General features: G+C 42.8%; 1 protein-coding gene across 2 annotated transcripts in view; it reads right to left on the bottom strand.

Annotated features, from left to right (window-relative positions):
• Positions 1-2630: 2630 nt before the first annotated feature.
• The window catches only part of mlip (muscular LMNA-interacting protein), a 46664-nt gene continuing 36612 nt past the window's right edge, over positions 2631-12682 (bottom strand). For both annotated transcript variants that reach the window (XM_085182615.1, XM_085182613.1), the window contains one exon: positions 2631-3902. In XM_085182615.1, coding sequence (XP_085038741.1) covers positions 3681-3902 — 222 coding nt within the window. In that variant the 3' untranslated portion in view covers positions 2631-3680. The remainder of the gene's footprint in view (positions 3903-12682) is intronic.

Genomic DNA, 12682 nt, shown 5'->3' on the forward strand with positions numbered 1-12682 from the left:
ACTAAATTCAATCTCTGCAGTCTTTCCTCATAATAATTTGATTTCATATGTATGTTAAAGGGGAAGTCAAGTGTTTGTTCTGGGCATTTGGCAGACTCTTGACTTTTCCTTATCCTCTTGACCTTACAATGTGCATTTTAAGTGCCCTGAGATATCTACTCCACACGGACCTTCTCTTGCATATATTTGTTCAGGTTTTATCGTCCGAGCTTAAATGCCTTTTTATTTTTTGAACCTACTCTTGTATTAAACTAGGTAGCACACTTGCAGTGGTTAGCACTGTTGACTATTGCCCCACAACAAGGTCTGGGACGACAGCAAGGTCTTGGGTTTGATTTCAGACTAGGACCTTTCTTTGTGGAGCTTCCAGGATTTTTCTGTGCATGCATGGGTTCTCTCTGGACTATCTGGAGCTTTTTCTTCTCCTTTTTTTCAAAGACATGCAAGTTAGGGTAATTAGTAATTAATTATTAATTAGTTAAAACTTGTGAGCATGACAGATTTTCTGACTCTCTATGTCTGCCCTGCGACAGACTCACTAGCTGTCCAGGGTGTACCCCAGCTTTTGCCCTATGACAGCTGAGATAGGCTCCAGCCCCACAATGATCCTGAATTGGATCACTATATTTAACCTAACATTGCCATGAATTGCTGTGTGGCAGGCAGGAGATGAGGACTCAAAAGGCAGGACTCCGACACAAGGGAGGAACTCAAAACCACAGCTTTAATTGCTGGCACAGGAAAACCAAGTATACAAAGCAAACTAACCTAAACAGGGGGGGGGGGAACAAACTAAACATACAGGGAGCTCCACACAGCAAGAGGGACGACACAACACTGACTCAGACTCAGTATTTAAACACAGGGTTTAAATACACTGGGAAGTAACGAGGGGAATGAGACACAGAAGGAGGGCACAGCTGGGAGAAATCAGAACTGACGAGACAAGGAAGCAAAGCAGGACACATTCACATAAGACACAGGCCTTCAAAGTAAAACAGGAAGTATAACACAGAGACGCGAACGTGACACGGTGGAGACAGCAACTAAGAAACACAGAGACATAAACCATAAAGCTGAAGACTCTAAGAACCAAAATACACAGAGGGAAATACTAAGCATGGAACACAAGAAACTAGACTCGAGGGAGTAACAAAAGACCAACCATGAGAATATAATTCACAATACAGAGTGACAGAAAACAAGAAACTCAAACATGCAAAGACACAGATGTACACAGAACAGAGGGGGCACAGAGAAACACGAAGGGCAAGGGATCAAAACTAGAAACCATAGAATAAATCACACGAGTACAAAATACAAGAATCACAAAGAACTAAAAACGCTGGGTCAGGAGACCCAGGATCCTGACAAACATGATCTTTACACTACAATCACACAGTCTCTGTGATCTATCCAGCATCCATCTGGTCTTAGTCTGCAAATGCTAATTTCAAAATAAAATGTGTTTTTTGTCAAACTAAGCTAATAACGAAAACCCTGTTTTAAGTGTGGCAGACAGACACATTATTGTGCGCTGCAAACAGAAATGTAAAATAACAAAATGGCATTTATTTAACTGGGTGCTCCTGTTATGGTTTTAGGACTGGGGGTGGAGTTTGTTTTCTTTCTGTTCTTTTTCTTCCTCTCTTTTGTTAATTGAAGTCATTGGTCTGTGTTCAATCTATCGATGGAGCCTTTCCCGCTGAGCCGTCCTCCTTATAACTTTCCACAATGAAGCAATTAAGCAGCAGGTGTATCAAGGTTGTGTGGCTTTAAGACTCTTTAGACTGCTCATATCATTATAGTAACTTTTAGGTTTGTTTTGTTTGAAATTGCTTTTGGAAAAACGATTAAGCTAACTTGTTGCCTTTACTCACCTCGCAGACTCTTGCCAGAGAATCCTGGTCAAGCTCAGCTGACCACACAGCTCTCTTGCTTCTGCGATCCTCTCTGGCCCCAAAATCTCAGTAAGAAGTCTCTCAACCCCCAAACTGCCTGCTTCTATCCACCTGAAAATCTTAGAACTATGTCTGCCAACCCAGTGCTCCTTCCCCACTCAGCCTCCACAGTGCAAAAACATCAGATCACTCAACTCCAGTTCCAATTACGCTTATCTCACCTTCTGGAATAGACAATAACCTATCCTCTTCCCTAACACCCATGTGAACTTGCCTGAACTGAAGTTTCTTTCTCACCTTCACCCTCAATCATTCTATAAATGTCTCCATAAGTACTGTCGCTCGACTCTGCTCTTTCGGTCCGGTCAGAGTCACATGATGACATCCATCCAAAGGCATGTTATGTTAACTGGTGATTCTAAATTGGCAGCAGATGAGATGAATGACATGCCGAAAACAGCCCTGAGCTATTCAAGGTTCAAGATGTTTATATAGAGTAGATAACATTTGATTGTGTGTTTATATGTTTGCTTGGATCCATAAAAAGACTTACACTTTGGAAATGAAAACTCTTCCTACTTTCTCTCTTAAAGCTCCTAGCCCATGTCCTTGTTATTGATGATAGTGGTGGTTGTGGTGTTGTTGTTAACCAGAGTTTCACATCATTAGCCATTAGTCATTTTCATAGAAAGTCTCACATGACCAAAGCATAGAGAAATCAAACACACATCAAAATAGAGAGCTTCTTTATTAAACGTTACAATTTTTCATAAACGAATTAGAAATAGTAAAATATTTTCTTCCCAGTGAGTTACATAATTTGCATTAATTTAATGCAGGCTGTTGATAAATTGAACAGCTGCAAAACAGCAATTGACCATTCGCTAATCTAGGCACTGCTGATCAGTCAAGCTCTTGATTATCTCACTGATTCAGGTGACATTTCTCTACAATTAAAGAGTTTAATGGATGATGTAAGTAACAAAAAAACCTGCAACTGTCACATATTTCACAACTGTAATCCAGGATGCTACGAGATCCAACTTTAGGGTAAATCTTAGCAGCTCTGTGAGCTTTTAACTAGATTTAAGGATGTCTCATGTAGTCAGTACGTTATGACATAGCACTGCACTCCTATCAACATGCTGAATAAAATAGGACCAATAGGATGTTTGCATGTTATTTACCGAGTCAACCATGACACAACACCCTTCCCTATCATACTTACAAGATCGGTTATACTGTAGCTTAGTGGTGCAATGCAACAACAAAGTGTCTGCATTATTTGCATGATTTATTTTTTTTTATATTTAAGTTAAGCTTTCTATTAAAATTTGGTTAAAATACTTGAGCTAGGAGCATGTAACTTAATTACATGAGTAATCAGGTCACTATTTTTCTCCACTATGTCTGAAATTAAAGGCGTGTTGTTTGGTGGTTAATCTGCAAGCACTTAATTATCAGCTGCACACGTGCTGTAGAAAGAACGAGATCAGAGGATCAGGAAAGCAGCAAAGGGTCAATTGCACACATATTTAAGGTCTCTGTAAGGAATACTAAACCAGTGTTATTTACTGTAAACAATCATATGGAGATGTAATTTTTTTTTTATCATTCTTGAAAGGTAAAATAAAGATTGCTCCTGAAAATGAGACCTTGTGTCTCAATGAGATTTACCTGTATAGATAAAAATGAAATATAATTTTTCATCCTTTAGATGTGATGTTTTTTATATGCCGAGTGAGGCTTATCAGAAATTCAATAAGAGTTTTCACTGTTTTAAATATGAGCTTCAAAAGCTTCCATATGCCTCTCGGTGGAGCTGAAACTTGCTGAAGCACCTTTCCCGTGGCGACTGAGCTGCTCGTCAGGCTCTTTAATGTGCAGATCACATAGTGAGAATGGACTTCTTCTTTCAGCCTTCCTCTCCTCTCTCAACATTTTGCCCTTTGTACCTGTGTGTGAATCTTTCCCCACCTCGTCGGGATGTTTGTTTTCCACCTGAAATAGATGAGAATACAGTGCTTTTCATTTTAATGTCCTGAATGGCCGATATGAGCAATTACAGGCTTTGCAATTTTCTGCACTTTTTAGTTGTCAGTTTCAATTTAGACTTTCCCCCCTTGAGCTTAATTTCATCCCACTGTGAAGCTTCTTGATACTTCACTTGGGTTTTGTTCCTGCATTAATATTCATTGTGTGATTAATTCTAACTGACAGATATCTCCCTGTACTGAATGTTGACTCCTGGTCAGATGCTCCGGTATATTGTCTGTAGTTCTACAAAAATAAATAATTTATATTAAATCACCTGAGCTAATTTACTTGCCAAAATATTACACATTTGGAAATGTTTGAACATTGTATTATTGGTGTTTGTGCTGATGTATTATTACAATTTCCTGTTTTGTCAACAAATATGTCTCTCAAAAAGAAGATTGTACACTATTGAGGCATGAGAGTGCACCTATTGTTCCTTCATATTCTGCTACTTATAATTACCGGTGTAATGGCGTGTGCACACTTTCAAAACATGAGGTCGGTGGATTTAGGCAAAAACGTCCTACTGTTCTAAACTGTCTGTTTCAAACTTGTCACAGCTCAGGCGATGGATATGTAAGCCCCACCCATTTGCTCCATAAACCTTTCGTTTGCAAATTTTAGAGAGACTGGCTTTAAAGAATAACAAGAACAGCTTGTTTCAAATGGAGAATGAACTGATCCCTACTTTAAAATAAGTCAACATCACTTAAAGAAACCTAGTATCATATCTACTATAATGAAGTCTGATGTCATGCTATAATGATCGTAGTGTTCATATATATGTATCTTTGTACGTTCCCTATTTGCTCCTAGACAAGTGGACTAACCTCGATAAACAGGAACATTGCTCAGGGCACTGTGAGTGTTAATATCTATATCATATATATTTTATATATATTTTATGCAAATTCCAACAATTGTATATATTTGTACATTTCATAGTTTAATTTAGCACACAATAGCAACCTGACAGCTACATTTACCGTGCACACATTTGTTGAAGTTTAAATATGTGCTTAATTTCTGAAACAATTCACTATGAAAATCCCTAAAGCTGAGAAAATATTTCAGAGAGTGACAGTCAAGGTAAGCGACTAATGTTGTAACTGACGTCAGACGCCGGAGATTTTGGCGGAAAATTAAAGCAAATGGTAGTTTAGATTTGAACAAATTTCTTTAAGCTTCAGTATTACCAAATACACTTATCAATTGTCTCATAACTAACAATATTTGTCTAAATTATCTCCAACACCCTGGAGAACAACGGGGAGAGTTTAGACGCTCTCCAAGATTATATTGATCAGTGCTTTCAGGATCTCGTGATGAAGAAGGCCCAGAGTACAGCTTCCCCGGCCAAATCTGAGACGCCGTCGTCGAAAAGACAACGCCCGGCAGATTCCCCCGGCACAACATCGCCAGCTGGCAAAGATATTGCCGACATACTGGAGTCAATCGACAAGCGATTGTCCAGTTTCGACGCAAGGCTGTCCCTGGTGGAGATTCTTCACCGGGAATTTAAATGCTTGCGAGAATCCCTGGAGTTCAGCCAGCAGCAAGTGGAAACGCTCGCTGCTGAAAATGCCACGCTAAGGGAGTCGGTGAAATCTCTCACAGAAAATGTTACTCAGCTAAATAGAGAAAATAAAAAAATAAAAGAAACGGTTATTGATCTACAAGCTCGTAGCATGCGTGATAATCTAGTATTTTCTGGTATTCCAGAAGCCGCTGGAGAGGACGCGGAGACCACGGTAAAAAGCTTCATCAAAACCCACCTGAAGCTGCCGGAGGACATGGTGAAGAACATCGTCTTCGATAGGGTGCATCGCCTCGGCCCCATTCGGGCTACGGCCGGGAGACCACGTCCTATCGTGGCCAAATTCGGCCACTTCAAACAAAAACAACATGTGAAAAGCCGCGGCAGGGAATTAAAAGGAACGGACTTCAGCGTGAACGATCAGTTCCCCAAAGAGATCCTGGAACGACGCAGGGTCCTCTTCCCACTTCGACGCGGCTTCATCCAGAAAGGCTCCCGCGCTGTCATCGCTGTGGACCGGCTGTACGTGGACGGACAGCTCCACCGCGACCCCAACATCACTCCGTGGCTGTATTAACTTCAGACCAGATAAGAATCCGCTACACCCTTTCCCTATCCACTCACACTAACTTGGATTAACATTTGTTTAACTTACCGGTATCAAATCACATCTTAAGTGTGATTTCATAGCAATATTAACACCGTCACTCTCCGTCAGTGATTTAATTGGAATGTTTACGTTTTCTTTTCTCTCTTCTCGTTTTTGTTTTTTTTTTCCTCTCTTTTCCCCCTCTTGTTTTTATGCTGCTCACCCTCGTCCTTGGTTTCTTTCTTTATTTCTTTCACTGCTTCGATCACCTGCTTCCACACTCTTCCACAAACAACATCATTTATTTCGACACTTACTCACTGCACGATCACGCACAGTCATGCGCTCAACGGCAGCACATTTACATCAGTCAGACAGCGCACACAGACCTACAGGATACACACACTTAAGCCAAGCATACTCATATTAGTAAATATGCAAACACATAGTCAGACTCGGGGAGCATCTCGCCACACATTTTTTCTCTCTCTCCCTCTCCTTATTTATGAACAAGTGATATATTCTCTCCACCTGTCTAAGCGACACACACAGAGTACACCCCTAGTTATGCACAGACATCTATGGGTGCACTAAGATTCGTTACATGGAATGTAAATGGAGCTGGCTCCAGAGAAAAGAGGTTAAAAATATTTAACCAACTCAAAAAACTACAGGCAGATGTTGTCCTTTTACAAGAGACCCACAGACCTCTTAGAGGTTCGAATGAACTTAAAACACCTGAGTTTCCTAATGTGTTCTCAGCCTGTTATAATTCTAGACAAAGGGGAGTAGCAATTTTAATTCATAAAAAAATTAATTTCACAGTACTCGATACAGTTATAGATCCAGAGGGCAGATTCTTAATCATTAATCTATCTATACTTGATAAAAATCTATGTATTGTAAGTGTATATGGTCCAAATGTTGATGATCCCTCATTCTTTCACGGTTTTTTCAGTGCACTCTCTGAACACTTAGATGGCACACTTGTGCTTGGAGGCGACCTCAACCTTGGACTGAATGAAGAAATGGATAGGCTCAATACAGCAGGAACTCAGCGTAATTGGCAGTCCACAAATATAATCAAACAGTATATGAGCGACTTTGGTCTTTGCGATGCATGGCGCTCCCTTCACCCCACCAGTAAGGAATATACTTTTTTCTCACATGTTTATCACTCCTACTCTCGTCTGGATTATTTTTTGGTCAGCAGCTCACTGCTGAGCGACATTTCAGACATTGAGATTCATCCTATAGCTGTCAGCGATCATGCTCCTGTATCTCTAACACTAATGCACAAGAATAATACTATGCCAAGTAAAAACTGGAGATTTAATACATCACTGCTTAATGATGAAGACTTTATTAAATATTTTAAAAAAGAGTGGACTTCATATTTAGACTTTAATGACACTCCCGGAACATCAGCTTCTGTTTTATGGGAAGCAGGGAAAGCTGTGATGAGAGGTAAAATAATTTCTTTCTCATCACATAAAAAGAAAAAAGAAAACAAAAATATTCAGGAATTAGAAAAAAACATCAAATCACTAGAAGAAGCCTACGCGTCCCACCAAGATCAGGAAACATTGAACAAAATACGCAAAACAAAACTAGAATTAAATGAGATAATTGATAGAAAAACAAAATTCTTAGTACAAAGACTACGCTTACAAAATTATGAACATAGTAATAAATCCGGTAAATTTCTAGCAAACCAGTTAAAAATAAATAAAGAAAAAACAACTATATGTGCTGTTCAAGATTCATCTGGGAACACAATATATGAACCGAAACAAATAAACAACATTTTCAGGGATTTCTATAAAACGTTGTATTCACCACAAATAAACCCATCTAAAAAGGAAATTGATCAATTTTTAGACAACATAACTCTCCCAAAATTATTAGAATCTCAAGCAATGGCACTGGATTCGCCACTGACATCAGGTGAACTCCAGGAAGCCCTGATAAATATGTCCAATAATAAGGCTCCAGGTCCAGACGGCTTTCCTGCAGAATTCTACAAAGAATTCTGGACGATTCTAGCACCAGTTTTTTACAGAACGTTGTTAGAAATCAAAGAAAAGGGCAGACTTCCATCAAATATGAATTCTGCAAACATTAATCTCCTGCTAAAACCAGGCAAAGACCCTGTATATCCCTCAAGCTATCGTCCAATATCCCTTATTAATGTAGACCTCAAAATAATCTGCAAAGCTCTCTCGAAGAGACTAGAGAAAATAACCCCCCTCTTAATTCATCCTGACCAAACTGGTTTCATAAAAGGTAGGCACTCATCAACAAATACACGTAGATTACTTAATTTGATAGACTACTCATACAGTAAAAACCTTGAAACTACAATATTTTCCTTAGATGCAGAAAAAGCGTTTGACAGAGTTAACTGGAAATTTCTATTTGCAACTTTACACAAATTTGGTTTTGGATCTTCTTTCATCAACTGGTTAAAAATATTATATAATTCCCCAACAGCTTGTGTCAGAACAAATGACCAGACATCCTCCAGCTTATGTCTCCTGAGGGGCACCAGGCAGGGATGCCCACTCTCCCCTTCACTGTTTGCAATTTTTATCGAACCACTAGCAGCAGCAATTAGACAGAATTCAGCAATTAAGGGCATAAAATGCAAGAACGTAGAACATAAAATCAGCCTTTATGCTGATGATGTGTTACTCTTTCTCCAAAATTCACAAACCAATATCACTGGGGTGATTGAATTGATAAACTCTTTTGCAAGAATATCAGATTACTCAATTAACTGGTCAAAATCTACAGTCCTTCCTATTAATTGCTGCTTCCATAATTCCTCTTCTACTCCACTGCAATCGGGAAATATAAAATATTTAGGTATTAATATTTCTCCCAAGCTTGCAGATCTAACTAAATTAAACCATACCCCACTTTTAAAGAAAGTAGAAGGTGATCTGGCTAGATGGAAATGTCTACCCATATCACTCATGGGAAGGGTTGCTGCTATAAAAATGATGGTATTACCAAAAATAAATTATTTATTCTCAATGATCCCAACTAAACCGCCGCAAGATTGGTTCAGATCTCTAGATTCATATATGTCCAAATTCCTTTGGAAAAATAAGCCCCCACGTATAAGCTTAAAAACACTACAAAAGACCAAGGATAAAGGAGGATTAGAACTACCTAACTTTCAGCACTACTTCTTAGCCAACAGGCTTCAGTTTATCTCAGGATGGCTAAAACATACCCTCTTAGATGAACCTTGGCTAGATGTAGAACAAGCACTTTGCAATAATCTAGAGATTTCAGATCTACCATTTATCAGCTCAAACATCCAACGACATGAATGCTTCAAAAGCATCAACATCAGCTCTTCTCTGACAGCATGGTGGGAGTTTCTGAAGTTGACAGAGTCTTCATTAATCCCATGCAAACGTACACCTATCTGGAACAACCCTGACATATTACAAAACAATAATATGATAAACTTTTCAGATTGGAATGGTAAAGGAATCAAATATGTAGAACATATACTAGAAGGAACAGAATTTATTTCATTTGACAGACTAGTTACACAATATGGGATCAACAAGAAAAGATTTTTAGAATATCAACAAATTAAATCCATAATAAAAAAGAAATTTAAACTGGGTCAAGTTGAACTACAAACACCACCAAGTGTGGTTCAATTTTTTACTCTTAAAACCCCCAAATTACTATCCAAAATATACAGAATGCTTTCTAAAACAGATGAATCAATATCACTTCCTATTGCAAAATGGGAAGCGGATTTATCAGTTAACTTAGACCAAAACTTCTGGTCTCAGATTTGCTTAAAAACCTTTCATCTAATCAGAAATCCCAGTCTTCAATTAATTCAATACAAAATACTACATAGAGTGCACTATACAGGTCATCGGATGTTCAAGATGGGCTTTGCATCTACCAACAACTGCTCACACTGCCAAACCAATTCACCGGACAATTATATCCACGCTCTTTGGTTCTGTCCACCAGTTCAGAAGTTTTGGCGCGAGATATGTGAAGACTTATCAAAGTGTCTGAAATGTAACATTCCAACTTCCCCCTTAGTGTGTTTGTTGGGCAGCTTAGATAATGTCACTTCAGAAAAGAATATAGCCCATATGGTTTTCACTGCTCTATGCATAGCCAAGAAAACAGTCCTCATGAACTGGAAAAATAAAAACAATCTTAATTCTAACCAATATAGAAATTATCTATTAGATTACATTAGTCTTGATACAGCCTCTGCCACCACATCAGATCAATCGCTCTGGGCTCCTCTGATCAGCTCCATCACCTAGTGGGGGTGGGGGGTCATATTTTGGTCTCGCCTTCACTGTTGTGATTGGTGTGGGGGTAGGGTCAGGCTTGGGGCGTCGGGGGGTTCCCCGGGAGCATCTTCCTTGGGGGGCTCAACCCGGGGTAGCGGTCATGGCCAATTAGGGGCTCTGTTGGCTCTTAGGTGACGGCTTCCTCGTGGCTACGTGCAGCGGGGCTAGGGGAGGGTCTGTGCTGACGGACGGGGGTTACTGACCTGGTAGCCTGGCTGCCCCTGGGTGGGTCCGGGACGGGCGTGAGGTTCTGGGGGCGCTCCGGCTCTGGCCTGGGGCCCTGGCCGGGCCTCGGGGGCCTGGGTCCTGGTTGGTGTGTTGCCGGGGTTGTGGGCCGGTGGGTATATGGGGGCCCGCCACTGGCGCAGGGTGCCGCCGGTGCGCCGAGCCAGCTGGGGGGCTCTTCAACTGGTGGGGGGGGGGTTGTCACATCTTGCAGGGGCTTTCCTCTCTCAGGAACTCTCTCTGCAAGAGGGGGAGATACAGGAGAGGTGGAGGAAGATCTCAGCCTGGGCGTCTATTGTCTTATGTAGTCTGGAAGATGAGTGGATGATGGGGTGGGTGCAGTTTTCTCTGTTGTGGGGTTGAGTGGACTGCCCCGGGCTCTGTGGGGCCGGGCGGCGCCGCTGCGCTGGGCCCCGGTTCGGATGGGCCTGGGCCCCCCTTCCCTGGTGGGTCGCGGAGTATGGGGGTGCCTACTGGGGTCAGCGGGGGAGCTGGCCCCAGGGAGGGGTCACTTGCTCCTCCCTTCCTTCCCTCCCCATCTCCAGCTGCCTCCCTCTTCCCGCTCCACCACAACCACCCACACATGCAGGGCCTTGGAGTGGGGGTGTGTCACCAGGGTGCAGAGGAGGTAACCCCCCCCCCTCTGTCCCCTTCTGGCTGCCTCTGCCTCAATTTTATCCCGCAACTTAGACATTCACATTACTCACATTCTCATTACACATAAATATAGGATCTTGGGGGTGGGCACGCTACACGGAATCCCAATTACCATCAGGGTGTACACCTCACCCCCGGCGTCGTTGCCCACCTCTCAATTTTAAATACACGTAGACATTGAGGGCTAGCAGGAGGGACTATGCGCTTACCTGCTGCTCTCTGGCAGGTAGCTCCATGCCCTCCTGGGTTTTAAACGCACCTTAGAACACACATACATCAACACTACAATGAGCGGGTGGAGGGAGGTTAGGAGTCTTCTCTCACCCTCGTTCTCTGCTTTCTGCTGGAGCAGGGGGGCTAGGAGGAGGAGTTGGCCGTCCGACTGGGGTCCGGAGTGTGGGGCCTCCCTGCTGCTGCGGAGTCGGGGCGGTCTGCTTCTCCCCACTGCAGGGAAAAGGGTAACACAACCTGGGTCTGGGTGCAGTTCCCCCCTCCAGGGGCAAGGGTACCTAGACCCGGTTCGTAGAGTACGCTTGGGGAGTGTGATTGTGTGTACAGCGTCTCTTTATGTCTGTCTCCACGTTGGTTGAGTGTGGAGTAAGTGCATATGAGAGCATGAGGGTGGGAATGGATGTTTGTATCTGTGTGTGCCTGTATGTCTGTGTCTGTATGTCAGGTTGGGTATCAGATGCCACCTCTCTGAGGACAGCTCAGGCCCTCCAAGGTTTGGAGGCCTATCTCCCCCCACCACTTCCCCTGCCGGGGGCGGACTCCCTCAGACGTCGGTGCGTTGGTGGTTCTTTGTGTCCGGGGGTGGGCGTCCGGGTACACACCGGCTCACTCCTTGGCGGCTGCTTATCGGGGCCTGGAGCCTGGGGCTCGCTTGGGCCACTTCGGAGGTGGGGTGCCCCCGGCCTCTCGGCCTGGGGCTCGGTCACTCAGGCACAGCTGGCTGCCGGCGGAGCTCACGGGCACGTCACTGCAGCCCCCCCTGGCTTCTGCTCCGTGGCTGCTGGGTGACCCCTCATCTGGGACTCTCCTCAGCTCTTTCTGGGACAGTGGCGCGGCTGCCCCTCTGTTGGTCTTCCTTGGTCTCTTGTGTTCTGGGGGCCTCTGGATGTCTGGGGTTTTGATCTCCTCCATACCTGCTTCATGCCCTGGAGGACGGGGCAGTGGCCCCCCACACCCTCTAGCAGATCATTACATGAGGGAACCTTTTAAGAAAACAAGCGCGTCCATGCTCACAGGTGTACACACGGGTGATCACACACACAAACTACACCCTTTTTGGCTCCTACCTCAATGCACACTGTGCTGTCGATCTTACGTGCTGCACAATAATGTTTAATATTTAGTATTTACTGTCATATTCCCATATATCATT

This window comes from Neolamprologus multifasciatus, chromosome 13, assembly GCF_963576455.1.
Source record: "Neolamprologus multifasciatus chromosome 13, fNeoMul1.2, whole genome shotgun sequence".
Classification (NCBI taxonomy): Eukaryota; Metazoa; Chordata; class Actinopteri; order Cichliformes; family Cichlidae; genus Neolamprologus; species Neolamprologus multifasciatus.